Below are 27,961 nucleotides of genomic sequence, written 5' to 3' on the forward strand. Positions count from 1 at the left end.
CTCCCTTACTCTGCTCAAAAGATGACCAGGGGAACTGTAAGACATATATGTCAAAACCACACCCTTCAGGATGCATCCAGTATTGTGGAGTGTGACTTTATAAGCCTTGCATAGGTCTGGCTGGGGGTATATCTTGGGAGTGCTCACAGATGCAGGCAGTCCCGGTCCCACATTGGAAGCCATTACCTAACTAAGCCTCTTCTTACTAAAATGTATTTATGGTTACGGTGAAATTCTAAGCAACCCCAGACTTGTAACTGAGGCCTGTGTCAAAATGAAAAGGGATTCTGCCTAAGAGATTGTCCAGCAGGTAAAGGCACTTGTCACCAAGCCGAAAGACGAGTTTGATCCTTAGAACACACATGGTGGAAGGAGAAATGGCTCTTGAAAGTTGTCTTTTATCCTTCTCCACATACATTGTGCGCTCTCTCTCTCTCTCTCTCCCTCCCTCTCTCTCTCTCTCTCTCTCTCTCTCTCTCTCTCGCATGCACGTACAATATGGTTTAGTTCAGTGATGCAGTGCTTACTGAGCTCGAGTAGAACCCTAGGTTGATGGTTGATTCCCAGCACGTCACACACACACACACACACCACTTGTAAAGATGATTCCTGTCACAGTAGCTCTCACCCACAGACAGCTAAAAGAGACATAGCTGGTTATAAGAAATACAGCCCCATAAACTGTGTTACAGGGAGGTTCCAAGGACAGGTTGCTGCCCTCAGACTTTGACAACTGAGAAGAGGATCAGAAGAATTTATTATGCATGCACCCAGGGGAGAAAACCACTCAGGTCTGAGCAACTGCACATGGGTTCTACAACATTTATAGTTATAACATTATTGCTAAGTCAGTCATCTTTATTGGTGGCTTAAACTAAACCCAAAAAGTCTATAAGGGGAAGTCTCTCTGTGTGGTTGGTCAGTGAAGCACTTTTGAGAATTAGACACTGGAGCTACAGTTAAAGCCTTCTCCTTTCAAAGGACAATTGTTAGATGGCTGCTCTGTCAGGATGACCAAGCCAGCTCAGTCAGTCAACAGGTTCTCTAGGGCAGGAGCGAGGTAAAACAAGAAAAAAGGCAATTAGATGACCCCATCGCACGACCCCAGCCAGTGCTGAGGCTGAGGCAGAGGCAGGTTTATCTTTCCCAGTCTGCTTTTACATCATTTTAAGTACATGCAAGTAATAAGGTCAGTTCTAGGTTAAGGAAGGAGCAAGGCAATAAACAAAGTCCTGTCATCACTGCTTCTAGGCGCTCATCAGGATGGCCAAGATATCTGAGCCTCCTTCCCTGTCCTGGCCTTGAAGCCCACTTCTTTGTCCTAGCCCAAAATCAGATTCCTGTCTGCACTTATGTCCCTGTCCTGGCCCAATATCAAATTCCCGCCAAGTTTCTATAGAAGAGGCCCCAAAAGCTCTCCACACTATTTCTCAGAGGTTTTGGTTTGTTTGTTTGTTTGTTTGTTTGTTTGTTTTAAGATTATTTATTATATATAAGTACTGTAGCTGTCCTCAGACACACCAGAAGAGGGCATCAGATCCCATTACAGATGGTTGTGAGCTACCATGTGGTTGCTGGGATTTGAACTCAGCAGTCAGTGCTCTTAACCACTGAGCCATCTCTCCAGCCCTTCTCAGAGTTTTTACAGTTTCATTTCCCCTTTTTTCTATTTTTGTCTTAATTTTCTCTTCAAAACAGTGCATATTTCAATAGAAATTCTAATATCCAAGACATCCAGTTACAACATATTCTAGATTATTCTACACAAACACCCAGAAAATAGAACCACACAGGTACGCAGAAATGTAGTTACTGTGCCACAGAAGATCACACCCATCCCCAGAGTACACCCAAAGCAACAAGTTCGGATAGACAGGCAGGCCGGCTGGGCTGGGCTCACAGGGGCTCGTCACTAGCAGTTAACCTTTCTCTCCACATTTGCGGATTTCTCAATGCCTGGCCTCCTTATTTTCTTATTGAACCTGGGATCCCGCCTCTCAGGCTCTGGCAACTAGCTAACCAGGAGTGGGTAGGACAGAAGTACAGTTGGCCAATCGGGTTTGCAAACTTGTTTTCCGCCCCTTCCTGGTTCCGCTGCTTAAAGGAGAAACCTGCCCGAGCGCGGAAGAACCCGCCTGTAAAGTCAGGCTGCTTGCCTTGGCTCTTTTAAAAGGCAGAGCCACAGAGAAGGCGGTGCTCTGGGAGGAACCAAGGAGAAACCAATGAGCAGCCCCTATTAGGCCTAGGTCAAGTGTGCTGGTCCAGAACGCAGCCTGCAAGCACCAGGTATGAAGGGTCTGGGGTGGGAGAAGGCTGGTCCCCGCTGACGCCCAGCCCTTCCAGGTTATGGTCCCTGCGATGCTCACCGGCTACATGTCCCTGAGAGGAGTCTCTGCGTGGTTGCTGAGCCGCAAGCTCGGCCTGCGCTTCTCGCGCGTTCCACGTACGTGGAGCTCGGCGGCCGCGCACACGGGTCAGTGCAGGGCTCCGGATGGGTGGGCAGGGAGACACAGGAAACTTTCTAAGTGTGACTTTCTCATCCTTTGTTTGCAGAGAAGACACAGATCCGATCGGTCAAATGTAAGGATCACCTACCCACCTACTCCCGGTCCAGCTGTTTCTTTGACCCATAGTAGTCTGTGAATGCAAGGACTTCTGGGAAGGGAGGCTGGGCTGTGCTCAGGGTCAGAAGTCTAAAGTAGTGGGTGTTTGTTTCTACTGGACTGGAGAGGAGTTGCGTTTGTTAGACTGTTTTGAAGCCAGAATCCGCCTGGAGCGAGATGGGGGGAATTGGGTGCAGCTTAGAAATGTTGAAGAGGAGGCAGGGATCTGGCTGACTTGACCCTCATACCCTACCAGCCTCTCGTCCTGTGTTTGACTGGAAGGACCCACTGGTCCTGGAGGAGCAGTTGACTGCCGATGAGAAACTCATCAGGGACACCTTCCGTAACTACTGCCAGGAACGACTTATGTCTCGAATTCTGCTGGCCAATCGAAATGAAGGTGCCTTGATGGAAGGGTGGGCACTCTGAGTTCCACAACCATACATGATTTGCACTCGCTGCAGTCCCTGGAGTCAGGGACTCTATCAAAGGGCATAATTCTGACACCCATCTCTGCAGTTTTTCACAGGGACATTGTATATGAGATGGGGGAGCTGGGCGTGCTGGGACCCACCATTAAAGGTAAGGACAGTCTCTGTACTATGTAGCCTGTACCCACCTGCAACATCTTGAAGAGCCATCCCTTTTTTTTTTTTTTTTTTTTTTTTTCGGAGCTGGGGACCGAACCCAGGGCCTTGCAGTTGCTAGGCAAGTGCTCTACCACTGAGCCAAATCCCCAACCCCGCCATCCCTTTTCTTATCTGTAAAATGGGTAGTGGTTATCCCTCCTGAAAGCAGCTGTGGGTATAAGATGAACAAAGTCCCAGCCAGGGCAGCCCCCTGCCCACTTCCAGAAGAGCCCCATTACAGCCCTACTCAGCCCCTGGGCTGATCTTCGGTCTACCTGCTCCTCTTCTGTACCAGGGTATGGCTGTGCTGGAGTGTCATCGGTGGCCTATGGGCTCCTGACTCGAGAGCTAGAGAGGGTGGACAGCGGCTACAGGTCGATGATGAGTGTTCAGTCCTCCCTTGTCATGCACCCCATCTATACCTATGGGAGTGAGGAGCAGCGACAGAAGTATCTGCCCCGACTGGGTAAGCAGCTGCTGCAGAGGGGAGGAAAGGCAGACGAAGGTCTGGAATGTAGATCCCGGTGTCCCCACATCCTGCCTTCATTCCTACAGACCACCTGTGTCCATGCCGGGCCCTAGGGCTCAGTTGTCAACCTTGATCTCCTGCCAGCTCTGTTAGTCATCCCCTCCCCCATCCCCTTCTACTTTACCTCTGGCCACCATCATCTCCCCTTGGATTTGTTTTCTGGGCTTCTCATCCCAGTCCAAAGTTTAAAGTCTTAACTGCTAACCAGGTCCATGAGCAGAACCCTGGGACCTTTCCTCTACTTCTTTGGCTACTCAGATCGCATTTGTGATATGGTCTCGCTGCGTAGCCCTGTTTGGCTGGGAGCTTTGTAGACCAGTGGCATCAAACTCAAAGGTCTAGCTGCCTCGGCCTCCTGAGGAGGACAGCTAGGATTAAAGGCACGCACTACCATGCTTGTCCTTCTGGCCACCATTCTGATTGCTCAGATACTAGGGATTCTCCAGTCACCTCGGTGATGACTCTTCCTCATGTCCTCCTTCAAGCTAGATGTGGTGGCATACCTCTCTGATCCCAGCACTCTAGAACCAGCCTGGTCTCCATAGTGAATTATAGGACAGCCAGGGCTACATTGTGAGACCACCTCAAAAACAAACAAGCTGGGGGGGCTGGGGATTTAGCTCAGTGGTAGAGCGCTTACCTAGGAAGCGCAAGGCCCTCAGTTCGGTCCCCAGCTCCGAAAAAAAGAAAAAAAACAAAAAAAACAAAAAAAAAAAAACAAACAAGCTGGGTACCGGTTGCCACCACACCTTTAATCCCAGCACTTGGGAGGCAGAGGCAGGCAGATCTGTGTGAGTACAAGGCCAGCCTGGTCTACAGAGTGAGTTCCAGGACAGCTAGAGCTAAGAAACCCTATCTCAGAAACCAAACCAAACCAAAGTAACAAGACGGAAAAAAAGCCCTCAAACTTTATACTCTCCTTCAGCTAAACCTCTTAGTGCCCATCAAGATACTCTTGCTAACCCTTCTTTCTGGCATCCTTCACATTGTGACACTGTGGTTACGGCCTAGACCATTTTGTCAGCAGCTCACTGAGTGCCATGATGCTGGGTGTGTCTACCTTGATTCAGGTCTGGCTCAGTGAAGAAGATAACTTACAGGAGATGAAATGAAGCCCTCTCTTGTGCTTGCAGCCAAGGGTGAACTTCTGGGCTGCTTCGGACTTACAGAGCCCAACCATGGGAGTGATCCAGGCAGCATGGAGACCAGAGCTCGCCACAATCCATCAAACAAGAGCTACACTCTCAGTGGAACCAAGACCTGGTGAGAGGCCCAGGTAGACTGGTGGGTGATAAGGTGTGCACAAGGGAGCAGCAGCCAGATCCCTCCATAACTTTCTGGCCCCCAGGATCACCAACTCCCCTGTGGCTGACCTATTCGTAGTGTGGGCTCGGTGTGAGGATAACTGTATCCGGGGCTTCCTGCTGGAGAAGGGGATGCGGGGCCTCTCAGCCCCTAGGATTGAAGGAAAGTTCTCCTTGCGGGCCTCAGCTACTGGTATGATCATCATGGACAGCGTGGAAGTGCCCGAGGAGAATGTGCTGCCTAATGTGTCAAGCCTGGCGGTATGTGGCAGACACCTTGGGATCTAGTGAAGGGACACCTTTCTCACTTTCTCACTTTTTCAAGTGGAGAGCAAACACACAGTCCCTGAGCTGCAAACACACAGTCCCTGAGCTTATGGAACACCGTGGAGTTTGTGATCCTCCCTGTCCGCAAATCTTATTATCTCTGCCCAAAGTGAATCTGGGCCTTGGACCACTTTCTACTCCATATGCATGAGTAGCTTCCTGTCTCTGCCAGCCTTAGATGTGAGCACTGAGGTCAGGCTCCATGCTATGTAGGGCTGCTTGCACATCCAGAGTGGAAAGCCACTGAACAAGGCTTGATGCACCCAAGTTTTAGGGATCACACTCTGTGTGGTTTAAATGACTGCAGATCCCTTTGTCTGGGACATTTGGGAGATGGATTTTCCTTCTTCACAGTTGGTTCTTCCCAGGTCCTCAGTTGGCTGAGACCTCTTGTCGATCTTACAGGGCCCTTTTGGCTGCCTTAACACTGCCCGATATGGCATCACATGGGGTGTGTTGGGAGCTGCTGAGTTCTGTTTGCACACAGCTCGGCAGTATGCTCTGGACAGGTATGTGGGCTGCTAGAACCTGGGGGGTATGGAGGGTTTTGGTTCCCCAGCACCCACCAAGTTAAGTTCTCTGCTCTATGAGACGGCCCAGGATATTGTGAGCAGTTAAAATGTTGAGGTGACAGCAGGGCCAGCATGAACTAGGAAGTCTCTTGAACTATGGGTCCTCACTTGACTGTGCCTGTTCTAGGATCCAGTTTGGAGTCCCCTTGGCCAGGAACCAGCTGGTTCAGAAGAAGTTGGCAGACATGCTCACTGAGATCACACTGGGCCTCCATGCATGTTTACAACTTGGCCGTCTAAAGGATCAGGACAAGTATGGACTACACTATGGCTGAATCCTAGGCCCTTTCTGAGACCCTTCCCAATGGTGGCCCCAGGGACACAAGCTTCTCCCTATTTCCCCCCTTTTCTTGGATTTTCAAGAGAGGATACCTCTACAGTGCCTTGGCTGTTCTGGAACTCACTCTATAGACCAGGCTGAGATCTGCCTGCCTCTTCCTCCTGAGTATTGGGGTTGAAGGCGTATGCTACCACTGCTCAGTGTCCCCCTTGGTTTTGATGGGCTGGATCAGACAGCCTTGCATGTGCTCCATTCTCTGGGTGTGGTCAGTACGTGAGACCCAGTGTTTATAACATGTGTCATTCCCAGGGCTACTCCAGAAATGGTCTCCCTGTTGAAGAGAAACAACTGTGGGAAAGCCCTGGACATCGCCCGCCAGGCACGAGACATCCTGGGAGGAAATGGGATTTCTGATGAGTACCATGTGATCCGGCATGCTATGAATTTAGAGGCAGTGAACACTTACGAAGGTCAGGGCTGGGCTCAGGGAGGAGGGTGTCATGGGGAGACAGCAGTAAGGAGGCACACCACCAGCTGTCACCAAGTGGCTTCAAGCCCTACCCCTGTCCTTAAGAGTTATTTGTTCAGAGCTTGTAAGAGAGACTACATGACCCTGTGAGATGCTCCTGACCCTTGTTCTCATCATGGGATGGGACATGAAGAAGAACACAGTCCCAAGAGCAAGGTGCCAAGAGAGGTACAGTGCAGGGGGGTGTGAGGAAGAAAACAGCACACACTTTGTATCACTACTTTATGTTCAGAGAAAAAGCTGTTTGTAAATTACAAAACTCACAAGGGCATGGACCCATGGCTTAGGACAAACTTGGAAAAAGACATGAAAAACTGGAGGGCCAAAGTGTAAAGGCGGGCTGTGGGGATAGCTCAATGAGCCAACAGTTGCTGAAAAGTCAGAGAACCCGAGTTTAAGTCCCCACAGCTTTTGTGAGGCCAGCACAGTCACATGTGTCTGTAATCCAGTGTTCTAGGTAAAATGGGAAACTCAGGCAGGAATCCTTAGGTGCTCTCAGATCAGCTAGCTGAGTACACACTAGTCAACAAGAACAACAAAGGACCAAGACCTGAGGCTGCCCCCTGGCCTCCACATGTGCACCTAAACTTACACATCTTTGACCAATATTAAGAAGGGGAGCAATACAATCCCATATGATCCATGCAAAGTGGGGACACCAGCTTCACGGGTAGAGAAACTTCTAGACAGAAAAAGCAGAATATATGGGATACCTTCCCTTCCTGCCCTAACAAATGAGGATTTGAACCAGGGGAAAATCCCACAGCCTTCAGTATTTATCTTAGGCTATGGGATGAAACATTCCAGAAATAGTGAGGGAGGAGTGAGGTGAGATCCTACAATGTGAGCACAATTTGAGATGGGTCAGATTTAGGCTTGTGGAAATAAATGGTATTATTTGACCTCCAAAAAAGGAAGCCATGGTTTCTGCCGCTGTCCCTGAAGTGGGAAAGAGCAAAGGACCAACCATGCTTTTGCATAGACCATCATCAGTCTTTCCAATTCTGGAATAAAGTATGACCAGGGTGAAATCAAAACATTTAATCAACTATAGACGTGGGTTGGGAGAATTTGCTAAGGCTAGGCCTATGGCAGGGTCTAACCTTATCACACTTTGGTAATTAGCACACACATAATTGGTGGCTTTGTGTTGGGTTACAGAACTGTAAGACATATCAGCATGGCTTAAACAGCCTCTGTGCCTTCTCTTGGTGACAAGGCATTAAGATGGAAGCCTCTTAGCAGGAGTCAGCATTCACCATCCTTGTAATTCTGTTCTTCGGAAGTGGGAACCTAGGACGACACGTGGGGTGGCTGTAAAGGTAAGTTACAGGCTGAGGAGTCCAAACCAACTTTGACATTCATCTCACACAGGTACACATGACATCCATGCTCTGATCCTGGGGAGAGCAATTACTGGGATTCAGGCATTCACGGTTGAAAAATGAACCCACTTCAACAGAGAAATACTTTGCTCAAGAAGTAATGGATGGACCCAGCTTTTATGGTTGAAAGTGAGACACTGATTTGAGACTTAGGAAATGTCTTTCTTCATTCAGATATGCTCTATAGAAAGAAGAAGAAATTAATTCTCAGTGTGGCTCTTGGCCCTCAGTGCTTTTTAACTGTGGATGAAATCAAACTCCATCTACCCTGTTTTAAGTTTTTTGGAACTGGAAGAGACAAAGGGGAGTGACACAGAAGCCACTGAGACGGAGCAGACCTTGTGTGAGAAGGTGTAGTGGACTTCACAGTGAGCCTTCCTGCCTCTATCCCAGGAGCAGTACCTTCTGTGTTCAACACTAAGCAGATAAAAGAGGAAAATAAAGAGCCTGTGCCTTACTCCTTGGGACTGGACTAGGTTTACTGGTAACCATTGAGAGGTAATTTGGGGGATTTCTCGGAGGAGGGATAAGTATGCCTAGGGTTGTGCCACTCTGGAATAGCACACAGAGTTTGAGCTAGACATTCTGACTGGCGGGGGACACTTTGTTGACAGCTAACTACACAATAACATGGACAATAGTTTGGCTTCCAGTCCAGCCAGGTGACTACAAACTCCCAACAAGGTAGCAGATCAAAGGCTTTTACAGAGACTGTAACCCTGCGGGCGGGGACTGGCAGTGTAGCAATTAGTAAAAGTCCTGTTTACTACCTAGATTTGGGGTGGGTACCAGTGACAGTACTTGTCTGGCATGTGCAAATCATGTGCCCTGGATTTGATTCCCTACACTTCAGGGGAGGGGAAAGAAGTCAAGTTCCCATTCATGTTTTACTTTCCGGTCTCCTTTCTCACAGGATACACCCCCAAATTCTTACCTCAGACTGGACACATAGGTCCTTGTACATAGTTTCCACAGTTTGGCAAACTTGTTTGAGCTCCATTTCCAGATGACTGATCTTTGCCATCTTCTGGGTAAATTCTTGTAGTCTTTCCTGAATGATTTTGCTGTGGTGGCTGTATACCTGGTACATCCTTTCCTCCAACTTTTCTGTCAGATCTGAGACCTTACAAAAAGTAATCAAGAACTACACTGACTACAGACAAAATTTTGTTATTTTTTTTTAAAGACGTGGTTCTGCTCAAGCTAGTCTTGAATTCATCAACCTTCCAGTGACAGCCTCCTTAGTGTTGGGATTATATGCACACTACCATCCCAGTTCTTGTGTTTTAGATGGTCAGTCTCATGTAGTTGGGACTGGCCTTGAACTTGCTATGTAGTTGAGGCTGGTTTTGAACTCCTGACCCTAGTGCTCTCTCCTAAGTCCTGGGAATTATAGGGATGTGCCACAATGCCCGACTTCTTTATTAAAACAAGATAACATTGTATATGTTCAGTTGGTCTGTACTAAATCTGTAATTCTAGCACTTGGTAGTTGAGGCAGGAGAAAGAGTCTCCTCGACTACACATTGAGTTTCAGGCAAGCTCCTGCTTCAAAAACCCAAAAAAAAAAAAAATAAAATGTACAAAATTTGTTGGTTCTATGCAAATGCTACTTCGTTTGATATGACAGCACTGAGTACCACCTCTGAAAACTGGCATCTATAAGGTTCTGAAACTAATCCTCTTATTGGATACCAAAGAAAGATAGTACGTATAATTAGAAGAGAAAAGGTCTAACTGAAGGCCCAAGACCAGTGCAGTTCATGGCTCTGCTGGCTGCATTTTCAAGCAGCACCGGGCATAGCCACACTCAGGCAATGCCCAGAGGCTGCATTCCAACACGCACACCATCAGGCTTTGTGAGCCCCGAGCCCCATGTGTGCTGTAGGACCAGCTGTCTCATCCCAGACCACAGCTCCTTTTTGAGGACACATGAGAAAGGTAAGGCAAGCCACAGAGAAGCCTGTTGGATAGGCCTATAATCCTAGGTAGTCAGAAAGCTAAGGCAGGAACATTACAAGTTCAAGGCCAAGTGGGTACATGAGATCCTGTTTCTAAATAAAAATAAGTCTGGGGTATAAATATAGCCCAGTATTAAAGAGTACTTATCTAGCATGCTTAAGACTCTTAAACTGGATAGATCCCAGTTTCTGAGCCTGGCTCCCTCGTATCATTTACCACTTTTTAAAAAAATAGATATAGGTGTTTTGCCTACTTGTCTATATGTAACGTAACATGCATGCCTACTGACCATGGAGGTCAGAAGAGGGCACCTGATCTACAGGAGCTGGTGTTACATGTAAGTTACCTAACATGGGTGTTTGGAGTCAAACCCAGTCCGCTGGAAGAGCAGTGCTCTTCACTGCTGAGCCATCAGGCCCCATTCTTTTTTTTTTTTTTTTCTTGAGACAGACTCTCACTAGCTTGCAACTCACTATGTATATATACTAGGCTGGCCTTGAACTCAGAGATTTGCCTGCCTCTACTTCCAAAGTGTTGAGATTAAAGGTGGAGTTACCATATCTGGTTTACCACTTAAAAAAGTGTGTATGTGTGTATGTATAAATGGGTATCAAACCAGTATCAGTTTTCAGGTTAGGCAAATGCTCTATTAAGCAGCACTTTCATCCAAAATCACTCACTTCTGAGCTTTAGTTTTCTCACTTATAATATGGGCCAATCTACTGACTCTTCTAGAGTCAAATGAGAGCTTGTGCAAAGTGCCTGCCTAGCAAGGTGCCTAGAACCTAACAGATATCATAGGTCCTTCCTTCCTTCCTTCTTATAGCTTCCCTTCCCTCTGAGGGATTCATCACCTTCATCTTGAGGCTGTCCCTGAAGTTGGTCATAAGTGCATGGTCTTTCTGCCTGCTTTCATTGATGTTTTCAATCAGTTCCTGGGCTTTCTTCTTCAGGGTTTCAATGCTAGAGTCCAGAGAGGAGAAGGGTCCTGGTAGTTGGCAGCTGGCACTAAGGTAGGAGATACAAGGATACAACTCTGACTTCTGAAAGTACTGAAATAATCATGTTCTCCAAAAAAAAAAAAAAAAATACTCATGATCTGAGGTGGAGCTCAGTGGGAGAATATATGCTTACCACAAGAGCATAGTATACACACACACTCACACAGGGCAGAGAAAATGTGATGTAAATAAGCCAAGGGTTTGAGTGAGGAAGGTGTTAGGTAGATCGCTGCCTTTGTGGGTGACACAAAATAATTTTCCTATTTCATTCATACCTTGAGACACAGGCCTTCCAACCCTTGTATTATAACCTAGAGCTGGACCAGTGTGTAAGTCTAACATGCCTGCAGTTCCAGGACAAGATCTATGTAGCCCAAAGCCACTGTTTTATATATAATATGTAAAGCATATTATTTATTTATATATAAAACATATATATTTGTACACACACATATATAATACAAACACATACCATTATACACACACACACATACACATCCACTGGCTTCTCTGAAATGAGCACTAAGGTTGTTTGAGTAAGAACCCCACTCCTCCACGGGGCTCAATATACCCCAGGTCTAAGTTCTTAGAACAAAGGAGATTTATTTGCCCCAGAGGGCAGGGATAAAGGACAAAGGCAGGAGATAGACAATGATGAGGAAGAAGGGGATGGAAACAAGGGAAAGGGAAGAAAGCTGTTTTTCCTAAAGTGGGACAAAGAACTGCTTCTGGATAGAGAGAAGACAGCGCTGGACCAGGAAAATGGTGGTTTATAAAAGCAAAGTGGGAAATCCCATGTAGGATGAGGTATTTAATTTTGATTGAGCATGTTAATTATTAATTAAGTGAGTCAAAGGGGGGCTTTTGATTGCTGGGCTTCAATACTCATAGCCAGTAGTCAGCCTCAGGAGGAAGAAGTGGCCAAATAAGGGAATAGGCCTTGGTGGCTTGTTTAGGAATAGAATCTAAGGGTTTTAGCAAGACAGAGAGAACTAGGGAGAAAAGCAAAGCCTGCTAAAACCATGTTTGTGAGCTGGCTAGAGTTCCTTCAGGTATGGCCTTGTTGGAGGAGGTATGCCAATAGGGTTTTGAGGTTTCAAAAGACTGGCACCATCCTCTCTGCATCCTGTTTGTAGATCGAGATGTGAACACTTAGATGCTGCTGAGAACAACATGCCCACCTGCCCGCCTGCCACCATGCATAACCCCTGTGGATACAACCGTGTGCTTGTCACGTATGATCAGAAGCCTCAAAGTATGTCCTAATGGCCTCTGTACTCCAGCATGAGAATGTCCCTAGCCTATTTCGTTGTTGTTGGTTTTAAACAGTACCTCATTCTTTAGCCCAGGCTGGTTTTAAACTTAAGGCAATACTCCTGCCTCAACCTTTCAAGTGCTAGGATTACAAAGAAGAGCCACTATGCATTAGCTCCCCTGTCAGTTGAATAAATGAAGAATACAATGCTGATCTGTTATCTCATACAGCTGCATACAGAGTCAAGTTCATTTTCCTCCAATGCATTTACCATAGGACTACTCTAGAAAGGCAGAAACTACAGTGAGGCTAGCTCCAGAAAGCATGAGAACTAGGAGGTCAACCCCTGAGCATTTCTTTAAAATGGCTTTTGGGGTGGAACAGACTTACAAAGGATCTTTGACGTCTGAGACTGGTCAGTCATCTTTCCAAGTCTGACTGAGGTAGAGCTTTACTCAGATGCTATGTGGTTTGGGTGCTTTAGGACAGCCATGCTCTCCTTGCATGTGCTTAGAGCTGGGAACAGGCTCAAGATGCCTGGTCTTGGCTCCCCAGCTATGCTTCAAACTGGGACACTGCTTTCAAAGCTTGCTGGTAGCCACGGTTCCTTTCCATGCCCTGCCCTCTTACAGAAATCACTCTGCCTTTCCACAACCAAATGTGTTCTCCTTTTCCATTAGTTTTTGGTTCTTTGTCAACTTGACACAGGCTAGGGTTGTCTAAGAAGAGGGAACCTCAACTGAGAAAATGCCTCCATTAAATTGGCCTGTAAGCAAGTCTATGTGGGCCTTTTCTTGATTAATGATTGATGTGGGATGACTAAGGCCACTGTAGGTGGTGCCACCCCTGATTTGGTCCATCCTGGGTTGAATAAGAAAATAGGCTGAGCAAACCATGAAGAACAAGCCAGTGAGCAGTGTTCCCCCATGGCCTCTGCTTCAGTTCCTGCCTCCAGGTTCCTGTCCTGCTTGAATTCTTAGCTTTCCTTCCCAATTTGCTTTTGGTCATGTGTTTGATCATAGCAATAGAGAACAAACTAGGACTGGCAAGAATGGAACTGGGAACACTATGCTTAGCTTACCTTCTCATATTTCCCACCAACCACCCTAGAACATCAGAATTCTCCTTATATGTGCATATAGGAAACTCACAAGCCTGCAGTGGTGGCACATACCTTTAATTCCAGCACTTGGGGAGCAGAGGCAGGCAGATCTCTGTGAGTTCCAGGCTAGCCTGGTCTCTAGAGCAAGTTCTAGGAGAGGCAGGGCTACACAGAGAAACCTGTCTCAAAACAAAACAAAATAAAGAACAAAGAAAACACCAAAAATATTTAAAACAAAACAACAAAAAGTCTACCACCAACAAAAACCTTTACTAAGTCACTAAGTAGGCCAGATGAGATGTCCTGCCTGTTGACCTTTCAGTCTCCCCTCTTCCATTCCCAGAATTAGAAATTGAACCCAGGGACTCACACATGCTGGGCGGATATTTTGAGACAGGGTCTTCACTTAGGCAGGCAGCCTTTGTACTGTGGTTCTTTCCTGGCTTAGCCTCCAGGGAAACGGAGATTAAGGTCTGTACCACCAGGCCTGGCTCCTTTTCTGTGTATCTTTTATTTTTTTGGTTCTTTTTTTTTCGGAGCTGGGGACCGAACCCAGGGCCTTGCGCTTCCTAGGTAAGCGCTCTACCACTGAGCTAAATCCCCAACCCCTGTGTATCTTTTAAAACAATTATAATTTCCCCCTTCTTACTGAAAATGGATTATTTTCTCATATAATATACAGTGTGGCAGGACATTTGATCACATTGTAAACCCCAAGATCATGAACTGGAGAAACCTTGCTGTGATGTGGCTCAGCCCTAGCACGCACCTTTAAGAGCTCAATAAAGTCAACTCTAGGTCAAGAGGCAGAGCAAGCAATACAAGGAAGTGAACCTGGATAAGTAGAAAGGAGGGTCTTTGAGTTAAAGGGTATTTAAGCCAGCACAGAGAAGAAGGATTTTTTTTTTCCTTCTGGGACTTTGGTGGAACAGAAGGTCAGCTGGATGCTTTCTCTGTCTCTCTGAGCTAGCAGGCTTTCACCCCAGCATCTGGTTCCTGAGTCTTCATTGGTAAAATGGAATGGCTGGGATTTTTGTTTTTTAAAACAATATCTTAATTACAGTTCCCTTCCCTCTACTCTCCTCCTGTTTTCCTCCCACCTCCCCTACCATCCAGATCCACTCCCATTCTATTTCTCATTAGATGAGAATAGGCTTCTAAGAGAAAACAACACAACAAAATAAAGTATAATAAGATTAAAAAAAAACCCATCACATTAAAGTTGGACAAGGGAAACCAAGAGAAGAAAAAGAGCCCAAGAGAAGGCACAAGAATCAGAAATCCACTTATTCACACAGTCAGGAGTCCTGTAAAAACACTAAACTGAATGCCATAATCTATGCACAGAGGACCTGAGGGCTGAAGCAGCCTACAGAATGGGAAAAGATATTTACCAACTCCACATCTGATAGAGGACTAATATTTAAAATACATAAAGAATTCAAGAAACTAGATATCAAGAAAGAAAATAATCCAATTTACAAACAGGGAACAGATCTAAACAGAATCTCAGTAGAGGAAACTCAAATGGCAGAGAAACAAAGAAATGTTTAACATTCTTAGCCATCAGGAAAATGTAAATCAAAACTCTGAGACTTCATTTACACCTGTCAGAATGGTTACGATCAGTAACATATGTAGCAGATCATGCCAGTGAGAATGTGGAATAGGAGAAACACTTTTCATTGCTGTTGGGAGTGCAAACCTGTATAGTCACTATGGAAATCAGTGTGGCTGATTCCCTCAGAAAGATGAAACTCGACCTATCTCAAGATCCAGCTTATCACTCCTAGGCATATACCCAAATGCTCACCTTACCCCAAGGACACATGTTTAACCAACCATGTTTACTGCTGTTCTATTCACAATAGCCAGAAATTGGAAAAAATCTAGATGTCCTTCAACAGAATGAATACTTTATTTTATATGAATGGGTATTTTGCCTGCATGTATGTGTGTGGATGGTGCCCACAGAAGACAGAAGAGGGGGGCTGTGGATTTAGCTCAGTGGTAGAGCGCTTACCTAGGAAGCGCAAGGCCCTGGGTTCGGTCCCCAGCTCCGAAAAAAAGAACAAAAAAAAAAAAAAAAAAGAAGACAGAAGAGGGCATCGGATCCCTTGGAACTGGAATTATAGAATTGTAAACTGACATGTGGATGATGAGAATGAACTCTAGGTCCTCTGGAAGAAAAACAAAGGCTCTTAACTGCTGACCAATCTCTCCAGCCCCTCCTCTTTAGCCTGTTTCTTTGGGTTGGTTTCTCTTTTTCCTTAGCATATACTACTTCGAGCCTCTTCCAACTGTAACTGTCTCCTTTTGTATATCTCCTACTCCACCCTAGGCTACCCGCCTCCCGCTAGCCTGTAGAAGGAGCTACCTATACTGCTAATATGTATTTCCCCACTTTCCACTCACTCTCCAGCACACTACAATGAAGTTGCTGCCCCAATTTTCAAATAAAACAGCTCCTGGCAAAGTATCCAGTGAGAAGGCACTGCAGCTAGACCCTAGCACTTCCATACTGTAATTCCCTTGGCAATTGCTGTTACTGTGTCAGTATGTGGACCCACATCACCACAAACATCTGGAGGTCAGAGGACAATTTGCAAGAGTCTGGTCTCTATCTAGTTCTACCATGTGGATCCTAGGGATCACTCTCAGGTCACCAAACTCAAGAGACAAGCACCTTGCCCTCATGAGCATATCACTGACTCTGCTGTCTAACTCCTACTGTCCCACCTATACCTTCAGGCTCTTCCACAGCTCTGGCTACCTTTTTCCAAGGGCATCCTTGTAGTGTGGGGTGCCAGAGTAGTGTCTTTCCTACCTAAGTTCCTCTAGAACATCATTTCTCAACCTGTGGGTTGCCATACCTTTGGAGGTTGAACAACCCTTTCCAGGTGTTGCCTAAGGCCATCACAAAACACAGATATTTATGCTACAAATCATAACAGTAGCAAAGCTACAGTTATGAAGTAGCAACAAAAATAATTTTATAGTTGGGGGGCTCACAACACGGGGAACTATATTAAAGGGTCACAGTGTTAGAAACGTTGAGACCTACTCTAGAAAGTACTTCTGGCTGGCCTTAGTACACACATCAATTATAGTGTTACGTCTTTGTCTACGCCCTAGCCAAGCTTTGTAGAAGTCATCTTCCCTATCTGTGTGGGAAAAACAATAAATATGAAGCCAATAAATTAATGATTCTTTTTTTCCTCTGTTTGTTTGGGACAGGGATTCACTGTGTAGCCATTGCTGTCCTGGATCTCACAGAGATCTGCCTGCCTCCGACTCCTAAGTGCTAGGATCAAAGGTATTCACCACCACTGCCTGGATAATTAGTGACTCTTAATTAAACCAGATGTGATGGAAATTTAATCCCACATTTGGGAGAAAGGTAGGAAAATCTCTCCTACTTTAAGGATAGGTTGTTCTATGTAAAGATTCTGCTTCAAAACAAACACAAAATTAATTGATTCTTGAGGGTTTTCATTACCACTCATACTTTGATTGCCCCAAAATTTATTCCCAGTACATGACTGTCTTCTTCTTTTTTTGGTTCTTTTTTTCGGAGCTGGGGACCGAAGCCAGGGCCTTGCACTTCCTAGGCAAGCGCTCTACCACTGAGCTAAATCCCCAACCCCCATGACTGTCTTCAAATCTCTCAACAAGGTGTCTTTTTCTAGACCTCTCAGCAAGGCTGTTCCAAAAGCATTTAAGCTCCATTTTTGTGTACCAATTAGCACCTCCCTTCCTCTGCCTACATAAGACCCCATCCTCCCTCCTCTTAGTAAATGATACATAAAGCTGCCTGATCCCCACACTAGAAAACTTAGCAGTTGGCTTAGAATTGGGCTTCTCTGGCCCTCTATATCCTGGCTGGAATTTTGAGTTTTACCCCCACAATCTGTTATTCTTTGCAGCTACATGTCTCTTATTTCACACCTGGACACTTGTGACCACCCAACCCCAAACCTGATCTCCTAATAGATGATCTCTTAATATGATGGCCTAAAAAAGACACCCCCAACCCCTGCCAGAAAAGAACAAACAAAAAACCAAAAAAACAAGACAAGACATGGTTTATAGGATCAAATCTAAATTCCTTGTACAGCAGACAAGACTTTCCAGGGCCTGGCCTGCACCCTTTCTAGCCTGCAGGGGTGGGCCCCAGGCTCTGTACAAACAAGGTAAATGCTCTACTAATGAGCCATCCCTTCTGCACCAGCAATATGGTCCTTCAACAAAAAATTTCTCCAAACCCATCAGCCTTTGCCCAGAACCACTTTCCCTTTCTGCCTCTCCTCTTCTTGGTCATGACTCTGCCTTACTTTATGCTTTTACACATGTGCTCAAGGTGAAGACGGCAATTCTCTTCTGTACTTTCCAGCATCTCAAAGGCTTCCCTCTGTGCTGTCTCTGTTCTGCTGACAAGCTACTCTAAGATCCCTGCTCTCATGCTTTTTAAAGATTTTTAAAATTTATTTTATGAGTACACTGTAGCTGTCTTCATGCACATCAGAAGAGGGCATCGGATCCCATTACAGATGGTTATGAGCCACCATGTGGTTGCTGGGAATTGAACCCAGGACCTCTGGAAGAGCAGTCAGTGCTCTTAACTGCTGAGGCATCTCTCCAGTCTGTCTCATGCCTTCTTTTGCACCCAGCTTGCCTTGTCTCAACTCTCTCGGACCAACTCAAGTTTAGGACTTTGAAATTAGACTCAATCTTCCAGGTATTCCTTTTTGTGTAATTCTCTGCAACCTGACTGAATTTCTAATGGCTCCTTCAGGGCTCAAGAGATGAGAGGACAGATTTTTAATGGCAACTAAAGAAATAGTGAAAAAAATCACTTGAATTCAGCTAATTCAAATTTGTGGCAGGACAAAGGCCGGCATCAGATGTCTACTGAGAGCTTCTTTATTTTTCCAAATCTATCTTTTGTGGATTTCAGCTTTTCCATTTCATTTTTCTTAATACTCAGCAGCTGTATATTAATCAAGATGCTAATGAATCATCGGCTTCCCTGGTTCTGCACTCACCAATTAGGTGTTAATAAACAAAATGTGTGGTGTCCTCTCTGCAGGCTTCTTCAGTTCTTGGGCTGACTTCTGTGGCAGAACCCTGGACTGAGGCCAGGTAATGGAAGAGTGCACATTACAGTTGCCTGGTGTACTTGGCCTGAGTGGGGCTTGGGATGTGGGGTCTGTAAGCATATCAATGCACTCATCTATTATGTCTGTCCTTCTAAGAAGCCCCTAATCAGTTCCAAGAATCAGAAGAGTTCCCAAGCAGGGCCTAAGTTGGCAGGGGGCCCAGGAAACGGGTCTAAGGGAAGAGACCATCTGTTCACTCCAGGTAACGCTATGATTGGCAGATGTATGGGCCAGAGCTACTCACTGATGGGGCCTTCACTCTGTGGCCACTCACAGATAACACAAGTAAATAAGCTACCAGCCACTTATGACCATCTCAGGGGACAGGTCCAGGAGAGGGACCCACAGAATCTGGCACTCAGGCAAAGTGATGGTTTGCTGAAGTTATGCCAGAAAAGGGGAAGGTTTGACTGGAAGCTGATGAGCTAGTTCCTCACCCACCTCCCCTTCAGAAATGTGTTAATATTTCAATCATGTTGCCGAGTGTTGGCTGCTGGATTTGCTAACTGGTCCCTGTGATGATTTCCATCCATCTGGTGTTTGGCTCTGGCAGAAGTCTTTCAAGTCTGTAAATGCTTTCTTTGCCTGTGACTCTTCAGCACAGAGATCCTGGTCTAAGCATGCTAACATCTGCAGGACACTTATCAAACGAATGGTTCATTCGTATCTGCCTATTTTCTTGTCTCTGACAAACAGCACAGGTCTAGAAAGCCCCGTAGTCTGCTTTCCTACTAAGAAATGGGAGAGAAAAGAGCAATCTAGCTTCGTCTGGAGCCTCTTACTCTGGCTTCAAGTAAGCTCATTCAGTCCACAACTGTCATCACAACAGTCATCCTCATAGCAACCTAATAGTTCCTTGTACCATACCACTTTAAGTTGTAGCTCTGAAATCCTGCTGTGATTTCTCACCTTGGCTGTACATATCATGCAAATATCCCAATATCCAACACATCTCAAAAAAAGAAGAAAAAAAAAAAGGAAGGTGGTAAGGGCATTGTAAAGTGGAACTTAAACTCTTCCCTGTGAGAAGCCATAACAAACAGAAAGCAGAGGTGTCCTGGTAAGCACTGAGCTACTTATTCCCAGGTCTCTGAGGGATGGGCAAAGTCCTGATTTGCAGTTTATGAAATGCCACTGTGCAAATATTCCCATTATAGCAATATCAAGCTTCTAACATAAACTTGTCAACTTGGGAAGGGATATATAGAATCAGCTCTTGAGCCACGCAGTGGTGACACACACCTTTAACCACAACATTGAGTTTAAGGCTAGCCTGGTCTACAGAATGAGTTTCAGACCTGGTAGGGATACACAGAGAAACCCTGTCTCAAAGAACAAAACAAAACAAATAAAAGAATCAGCTCTTGCAAACCAGCAGGAGCCAGCTCCAGTATACCATGGATGGGGACAATTTCCTTCTTCCTGTCACTTCCCCAAAGGGCCTTTTCCCAATCTGTTTTAGTAAATGGCACTCCAACTTAATCCATCTCTCTTTACACTCCCTTCAAAATGTTCTCTACATAGTAACCAGAGCCTTTGCTTCCTTTTTATTGCTTTTTTTTAAAAGACAGTCTAGAACTCACTATGTCAACCAACCTTGAACTCAGAGGTCTGCCTGCCTCTTTGTCTCAAGTGCTGAGATTAAAGCTGTGCACCACATCTAGCCAGCATCCTTTTTTTTTCTTTTTTCTTTTTTTCAGAGCTGGGGACCGAACCCAGGGCCTTGCACTTGCTAGGCAAGCGCTCTACCACTGAGCTAAATCCCCAACTCCTCCAGCATCCTTTTTTATAACAGGAACCTAAGTATGTCACATCTCTGGCCCAGCAGTTCCCACTAAGTATAATCTCCTTTCTTCTAGAGCCTATTAAGATATCTAAATCTGTGGATACTCATCATATATACTCCTTCTGTAGACTTTTGTCATATCTGAATGACTTATAATGCCTGATGCAAGCCTGGAGTGGTGGTGCACACCTGCAATCCCAGAACCCAGGAGGTGCAAGCAGCAGCATTAATTTAGGACAATTTCAGCTATGTATCAAGTTCAAGGCTAGCCTGGACTACATGAGGGACTATTTTAAAAGATTTATTTGTTTACTTATTTATTTAATGTATGAGTGCTCCGAGGGACTATTTTAAAAGAACAAAAACAAAGCCCAACAATGGGCCAGCAAGATGGCCCTACAGGTAAAAGCTACTCCTATGCAAGCCTGGATACCTAAATTCAATCCCAGAAACCCAGATAAAGATAGAAGAACCATGCTAAATGTCATGTGGAACTGGCAATCTTAATATATAGGAGACTGACTACATATGCTACATTCCCACAAAAACTTGCATACAGATGTTCACAGCACTGTTACATATAATAGTCAAATGTCAATTTGTCTATTGATAACAAATGAAATATGATATTCATAATATGGAATTTTAGCTAGAAGAAAGACTTATGTTCTGACAAAGGCTATGATATAAATGACATGCCAAGTGAAGAAAGTTAGACACAAAGAAGCACATGGCATGACTCCATGCACATGAAATATCCAGAATAGGCAAGTGTATGGAGACAGAAGGCAGATTAATGGATACAGGGGTTGGGGAAGAGGCAGGGACTGGAACTTATTGCTAGGAGGAATGAGATCTCTTTTTGGAATGAGAAAAGACTTTGAGGTTGACTAGTGATGTTTGTATGGTTCACAGACTAAAAGCTATGAACTCACACACTTCTACAGGTGAGTTGCATGGCATGACACAGAATGAGCATCCTTAATTCTAAATTCAAAAATCCATGCCAGGAATGGTGGTACACACCTTTAATCCCAGCACTGAGGAGGAAGAGGCAGGCTCATCTCTGAGTTCAAGACCAACCTGGTCTGCACAGTGAGTTCTAGGACACCAGGCTTACATGATGAGGCTCTGCCGATTAAATAAATAAGCCCCCCAAATCTAAAACATGATGCTCAGGAAGTTTCTGATAAGCAGCATAGCACATGCCTTTCTATAATCCTAGCACTTGGGAGGCTGATGCAGAAGGACCTTGAGTTCTAGGAGTCTGAACTGACACAACAGGACTCTGCTGAAATAAGTCCTGAGTGATTGTGCCGTGTTGATATGAATGTAATCATATTAAGAACGTCATTGCTTCAGTTTCCTGGGAAGAGCAAAGCCTTCCCCTAGTATGTGTTCAGATGATGACAGTGTGTGTAGAAAGTTTGGATCACTTCTTTTCCTCCTGAATATTTACTGTCTGAGACTGCTTCCCTATAAGATTTCCTACTAAAATTAGCTAAACCTGCTTCCTCATTCAATTGTATGTAATAAGGCTGCTACCTCAACTGGTTAAAAAACATTATAAATGCACCACCAAGTTGCAGGGTTGCTGCTGGTGTGCCTCCATCATGGCACATGGCCCACTCAATCCCAGCTTTTTTGTATATGTGCCTGTCCTTTATTCCTTTGTCAGACCAGTCGAGGTCAAATCCAAATACATGCAGGTTTCAGCAATTGGGAATGTATGTTCAGTGACAGGGTTACTCATCTACCATGCACAAGACACTGAGTTCTATCCTCAAGACAGCAAAAGCAAGAAGGAAAACAAAGGAAAAAACTCAGAATGGATCACATATTTAAACAGTAAATGCAAAATCACAAAATTAGAATGTAGGAGAAAATCTAAGTGACTTTGATTTTGGTGTCTTTTGAGTGTCTCACTATAAAGACCATGCAGGGAATCAAAGGCTTATGCCACTAAGCCTGGCTGTTGATGTCTTAACTTTTTGTGTTTTGTTTTTTCAAGAGAGTGTTTCTCTTTGTAGCCCTGGCTGCCTGGCAGCCTTTGAACTTGCTTTGTAGACCAGGCTGGCCTTGAGCTCAGAGCTCTGCCTTCCTCTCAGCCTCTAGAGTGTTGGAATAAAAGGCATGTGCAACTATATCCAGCTTTTCCACCCCTTTTCTGTTGATATCTTAAATAACACACACATAAATCCACAAAAGAGAGAACTGAGAAACTAGATTTCATTGAAATTAATAACTTAAAGCCAGGTATAGCTTAGAGCTGTTTTATTCATAATTGCTAAAACTTAAAAGCAATCAAGATGTCCTTCAGTAGTGAAATGGATATATTCTAAGGCATATCCATAAGAAGGATATTATGAAGTACTAAAAACCAGTGAGTTGCGATGCCACCAAAAGACAGAGCTATCACAGATCCATATTGCTAAGCACCAAGAAACCAAAAGCGCTTGCATTCCTATCACCTAGACCCTCAATAAATATCTGATGAATGAATAAATAAATGTGCAAGGGGAAACAACTTTAAGTTATCCTTGACACCTTCTTTCTTTTACCCCAGAATCAAATCTATTATCAACTTGTCAGATGTACCTTCCAACACCTGACATATCTCACCATGTCCATACCTCCATGGACCAAACTATACTCATCCTGTATGAGACTGGTTTGTATATGCTTGGCCTAGGGAGTAGTACTATTTGGAGGTGTGGCCTTGTTGGAGTAGGTGTGTCACTGTCGGTGTAGGTGAAGCTAGGACCTTCATCCTAGCTGCCTGGAAGGCAGTATTCTGCTAGCGGCCTTCAGATGAAGCTGTAGAACTCTTGGCTCCTCCTTCACCATGCCTGCTTGGATGCTGCCATGTTCCCACCTTGATGATAATGGACTGAACCTCTGAACCTGTAAGCCGGCCCCAATTAAATGTTGTCTTTATAAAAGTTGCCTTGGTCATGATGTCTCTTCACAGCAGTAAAACCCTAACTAAGACATACTTGGCTAATCCCCATGGCCTCCGCATTCTCATCCTCCTTCCTGTTACAGCAACCAGGGGGAGCCCTTTACTACTTTCTTCCAAAGGGAACAAACTTCTTCTATTAGGGAGAGACAGTAATTTTTTTTTTTTTTTTGAGACAGATCTCAGAGGCATCTAAAGTCTTAGCTGCTAAGCTAGGGATGTAGCTCAGTTGTTGAAGTGATTCTTTAGCATGTACAAAGCCCAGCATTCAATACCAAGCACTGGTATAAACCAGGTATACACACTATAATCCTAGTAGTTGCGAGGTGGGGCAGCAAGTTCAGAAATTCAATTCCAGGTCATCCTAGCTGCCAGTTTGAGGCTAGCCTGGGATACCTAAGACCCCACTGAAGAAAGAAATGGGACAGGGAAGAGAAAGAAAAGGAAACCAGACAAGGTTTCTCTGTGTAGCCCTGGCTATCCTGTCCAGCTCTGTAGACCAGGCTGTCCTCAAACTCACTGCCTCTGCCTCCCGAGTGCTGGAAATAAAGGCATGTGCCACCGCTGCCCAGCCTAACTGTATCTTTTCCTACCTCCCTTTAACCGGCGCTGTTCAGTAATCCCTGCATGCCTCTGTCTGAAGCAGGGGCTTCCTTACCAAGTGCTGTACTCTTCACCTTCTCCAGGAAATCTGCTATGACCTTGAATGGAAATCAAGTCACCATTACTGTCTCCTCAGTTTTTCCTCAGATCATGCTACCCAGTATGTTCTCCACATCCATATCTGAATCATCCATGGATTCAAATCACAAGTCAAACTTAGAAGAGGTGCTGGGGATATGGTGGTTGCTTTTATTTTGAAAAAAGATTTTGATTTTTATCAAGAATAGTATTCATAACCAGTGTGTGGTGAGGCATGCCTCTAGTCCCAGCACTTGGAAGGCAGATGCAAGCAGATTTCTGTGAGTTCCGCGTCAGCCAAACCTTCACACTGAGATTGGACCTTGAAAGAGAGCTGGAGAAACCTCAGCAGGTAAGAGCACTTGTCAGTAACAGAGTTCACATGGTGGCTCTCAATCACTCAGAACTTCAGTTTCAGAGGATCTCAATCCTCTTCTGACCTCCATAAGCACTAGGCATGCACATGGTACACAAACATACATTCAGGCAATACACTTACATGAACATGAGTCTGATTGTGAGGATGCTATGCAATGTTACAGATGGGACCTGACTAGATCTAGCTTCTACTTTCAGGGAGGGGACCCTGAAATTAAACCTTGTGGATTTCAATAGGAGGACGCCTGTACCCAGAACCATTGTGGGCACCTGTTGTTAGCATTTCCTCTAAGCTCCGCCCAGCAGTTACCTAGCAACAGCCAGGTAGGAGCCTGGTTCACATATAAAGACTATTTGACTGGGGCTTAAGCCTTCGAGTGGTTTGTTCTCTTGTTCTCTCCCCCCCCCCCTCTGTCCATCTTCCCTCTTTCTCCCACTCTTTTCTCTCTTTTTTTTTTTTCTTTTTTTTTTTCGGAGCTGGGGACCGAACCCAGGGCCTTGCGTTTACTAGGCAAGCGCTCTACCGCAGAGCTAAATCCCCCAACCCTCTTTTCTCTTTTCATCTCTCCATTTTCTCCCTCTTTCGCTCTCTCTCTCTCTCTTTACCCCCCTTTCTCTTCCCCAACCTTTCCCTTCTCACTAGCAAACTTTCTTTATATTAGGTCTGTCTCGTGGCTGATTCCTCACGGGGACACCTAGGCCGGGCCTGCCAAGATGCACTGCTTCACTGCTGCCGTTTCATAAAACACTACGCCTGGAAGGTGTTAAAATCGCCGGTGGAACAAAACCAAGGGCAGACCTCGTGGAATAAACCACGTGAAAAAAGCGGGGCCCCGGAGTCCAGGAAAAGCAGTTAGGCCTGTCACTCCTCACCTCGGCGCCACTGAGCTAGGTGTCTCCTCGTGGTTCTCATTCTGCTGATGCTCTCCGCTCTCCACAATCGCTGGCGGTTCCTGGTCCTTTAACTCCACGGGAGGCACGGCCACCTGCGAGCACAGCCAGCTCTGGAGAGGCGGTGTGGGAAGGCGCCTCTACCTGCGTGTTGGGTAACCTCAAAAGGGACGCGGCGGTGGCTGGGAAGTAAGGGCTCGAGGCCCCAGGGTCGGGGCCCTAAGGTTCGCAATGGAGGGCGCGCTAAGACCTTCCCGCCGATTGTAATTTAAAATAGGCCGAGTGCGGCACACGCCTCGAATCCCTCCCCAGCCTCGGGAGGCTGAGGCAGGTGACCGCTTCGAGTTCGAGGCCCGGCCGGGTCTACACAGTGAGTTGTCTTCGCCCGGCTCCTGTGGCGCACCGCGCCCCCTCGCAGCCTCGTCCACCAGGCCCCAGCGCTTCGTTAGTCAGGAAACCTCGCCTCTCCCGGCAAGAGGCGGCGCTAACCCTGAGGAACAGTCCCCGGGTTCGAGCATGTGTGGGAAGTCTCGTATCCCGGTGGCCCTAAGCCCCGCCCGCCTCCCGCACACGGGAAACCAGCGCCTCACGTACTCCTTGGCGCTCCATTCCGTCTTTCCCGCCTCCGCGTTCCCGCCCTCTGCGCACGCCACGCCCCGAGCACGTGCTGAATGAACCGCGCTCTGGCCCCGCCCCCAAAAGGCGGCGAACTTGTAGGCCCTTGGAACAGGCCCTGTGGTTTGGGCTATGCTGGAGTTGCCTATTGGGGTCTGCAGTGGCAAACTTATTTGTGTTGTTTAGACGGGTGGGCGTCTGAGCTCATAGCGCGTATGTGCCGGACTCGGGGTCACCTGTGGCCCTCAGAATTCAGCGTTTGAGGAATGCACTATACATCAGTGTTCCACCCCTTCAATCTACAATTGGGGTGGGTGGATTGTCTTTTCCAAGACATCGTTTCTCTGTGTATCTCTGGCTCTCCTGGAACTAGCTTTGTAGATCAGGCTCGCAGAGATCCTCCTGCCTCTGCATCTAGAATGCTAAGATTAATGGTATGTGCCACTACTGCACGGCTCAAATTCTTTCGGAACAGGGTCCCACTATGTCCTGGTCTAGGACTCTTTAAACTGAGATCGGCCTGCCTCTGCCTTGGAATTGAAGGCAGGCACCACTGAGACTACTGACAACCTTCATTTTTTTTTTAATGTTTATATTTTCTTTTATTTACATGTTGCATATAATTTAAACTACTTTGGGGCATCTGCCAGTGAAGGCCAGGAGAGGGCATCAGATCCCTTCGTTATAAGCCTCCTGACATGGGTGCTGAGAACTGAATTCCTGTTCTGTGATGGTTTTATTTTGTTTTACACTTGACCTATTTTGTGCAAGCACATGTGCCATCCACTCTGGGTGTGGAAACCAGAAGACAGCTTCGAGGGGTCCACTCTCACTTTCCACCTTGTGGGTCACAGAGATGGAACTAGGTTCTCAGACTAGGCAAGTACCTGAACCCACTAAGCCATTGAGAGGGATCTCATCTTTAAAGTTTTATATACTTTTTATGGGTATGAGTGTTTTGACTGCATATAATTCTGTACCACAGTGCCCATAGTGCTTAGTGCTCATGGTGACCAGAAAAGAGGCTCAGAAATCCTGAGGCTGGAATTACAATTGTAAGCCACCATATGGGTGCTTAAATTAGACTTGGCCCTCTGTAGGATCAACCAGTGCTTAACCTCTGAGCCATCTTTCCAACCCTTTATTTTATTTATTTATTTTTTTATTTTCTTCTTTTCAGAGCTGGGGATCAAACCCAGGGCCTTGCGCTTGCTAGGCAAGCGCTCTACTGCTGAGCTAAATCCCCAACCCCCTTTTCTTTATTTTTTATTTTTATTTTATTTTATTTTATTTTATTTTTTTTTGCTGCTAACATCCCTAGCAGCTTGGGTCCTGGAATGGTGGCTATGTGAGGGAATGAAGAAAGGACATACACACCGTGAAACTGGGATCAGGTGAGGTTCTCTAATGCTCTGGCTACAACCTGGGACCTCAGCTGATTTACAGCACAGCTAATCCTGGTAGGAGGAATTGTGGGTGAGCAATCCTGGCTTTAAAACTTCAGGAGAGGGGGCTGGGGATTTAGCTCAGTGGTAGAGCGCTTACCTAGGAAGCGCAAGGCCCTCGGTTCGGTCCCCAGCTCCGAAAAAAAGAACCAAAAAAAAAAGAAAAAAAGAAAAAAAAAAAAAACTTCAGGAGAGGAAGCCAGATTTGCTAGTCTTTGCACACTGATTAATTATCCGTAAACAATCATTCTGGAACTCTGGGGAAAAGCTTTGCCATTGCTCTTGAGCCTGGTTCATATAGGTGTTACGTAGACAGGTTTCCCATGGGCCAATTGGTCTTGGACTCCTGTGCCCACATCAAAATACACATTCAGGCTGGACTCTACTTATTCAGGGCTCCCTCTGCTTACTGTCTGTCTGTCTGTCTGTCTTGCCTGTCAGTCTGTCTTGTCTCTCTCGCCAGAGTTTCTCTGTAGCCCTGCCTCTATAGACCAGGCTAGCCTCAAATTCAGATATCAGCCTGCCTCTGCCCACCAAACGCTAACTCAAGGCAGGTACCACCAAAGCCA

The 27,961-nt window shown here is 45.8% G+C and overlaps 2 protein-coding genes across 4 annotated transcripts; one reads left to right on the forward strand and one right to left on the reverse strand.

Annotated features, from left to right (window-relative positions):
- Positions 1-2,160: 2,160 nt before the first annotated feature.
- On the forward strand, positions 2,161-8,623 carry Gcdh (glutaryl-CoA dehydrogenase). Its single transcript, NM_001108896.1, is given in 12 exon segments — positions 2,161-2,286; positions 2,344-2,473; positions 2,554-2,580; positions 2,860-3,003; positions 3,123-3,185; positions 3,528-3,698; positions 4,895-5,024; positions 5,110-5,326; positions 5,798-5,901; positions 6,092-6,217; positions 6,554-6,714; positions 8,148-8,623. Coding segments are annotated over 11 exon segments (1,344 nt in total). The 5' UTR covers positions 2,161-2,286; positions 2,344-2,346; the 3' UTR covers positions 8,222-8,623.
- Positions 7,800-25,983, reverse strand: Syce2 (synaptonemal complex central element protein 2). Of its 3 annotated transcripts, none has more exons than NM_001437720.1 (5): positions 25,927-25,983; positions 25,315-25,427; positions 10,975-11,128; positions 9,093-9,281; positions 7,800-8,066 (listed from the first exon to the last, which is right to left on the reverse strand). In NM_001437720.1, exons 1-5 carry the CDS (start codon positions 25,939-25,941, stop codon positions 8,022-8,024), a joined length of 516 nt encoding a protein of 171 aa, NP_001424649.1. In that variant the 5' UTR covers positions 25,942-25,983; the 3' UTR covers positions 7,800-8,021. The 3 variants fall into 3 exon arrangements, with proteins under 3 accessions (NP_001424649.1, XP_087451093.1, NP_001178486.1); XM_087594967.1 differs by having other exon boundaries at positions 7,800-8,087; NM_001191557.2 differs by having other exon boundaries at positions 25,315-25,445.
- Between the last annotated feature and the right edge of the window lie 1,978 nt (positions 25,984-27,961).

This window comes from Rattus norvegicus, chromosome 19, assembly GCF_021556685.1.
Source record: "Rattus norvegicus strain SHRSP/BbbUtx chromosome 19, alternate assembly SHRSP_T2T, whole genome shotgun sequence".
NCBI classification, from domain to species: Eukaryota; Metazoa; Chordata; class Mammalia; order Rodentia; family Muridae; genus Rattus; species Rattus norvegicus.

Excerpts from the sequence above, each read along its gene's own strand:
- Syce2 (NM_001191557.2), bottom strand. Across the intron at positions 9,282-10,974 it reads GGGACAGCCTCAAGATGAAG|GTCTCAGATCTGACAGAAAA; the intron begins GTGATGAATCCC and ends ACTTTTTGTAAG. Across the intron at positions 8,067-9,092 it reads ACCTATGTGTCCAGTCTGAG|GTTCCCACTTCCGAAGAACA; the intron begins GTAAGAATTTGG and ends GTGTCGTCCTAG.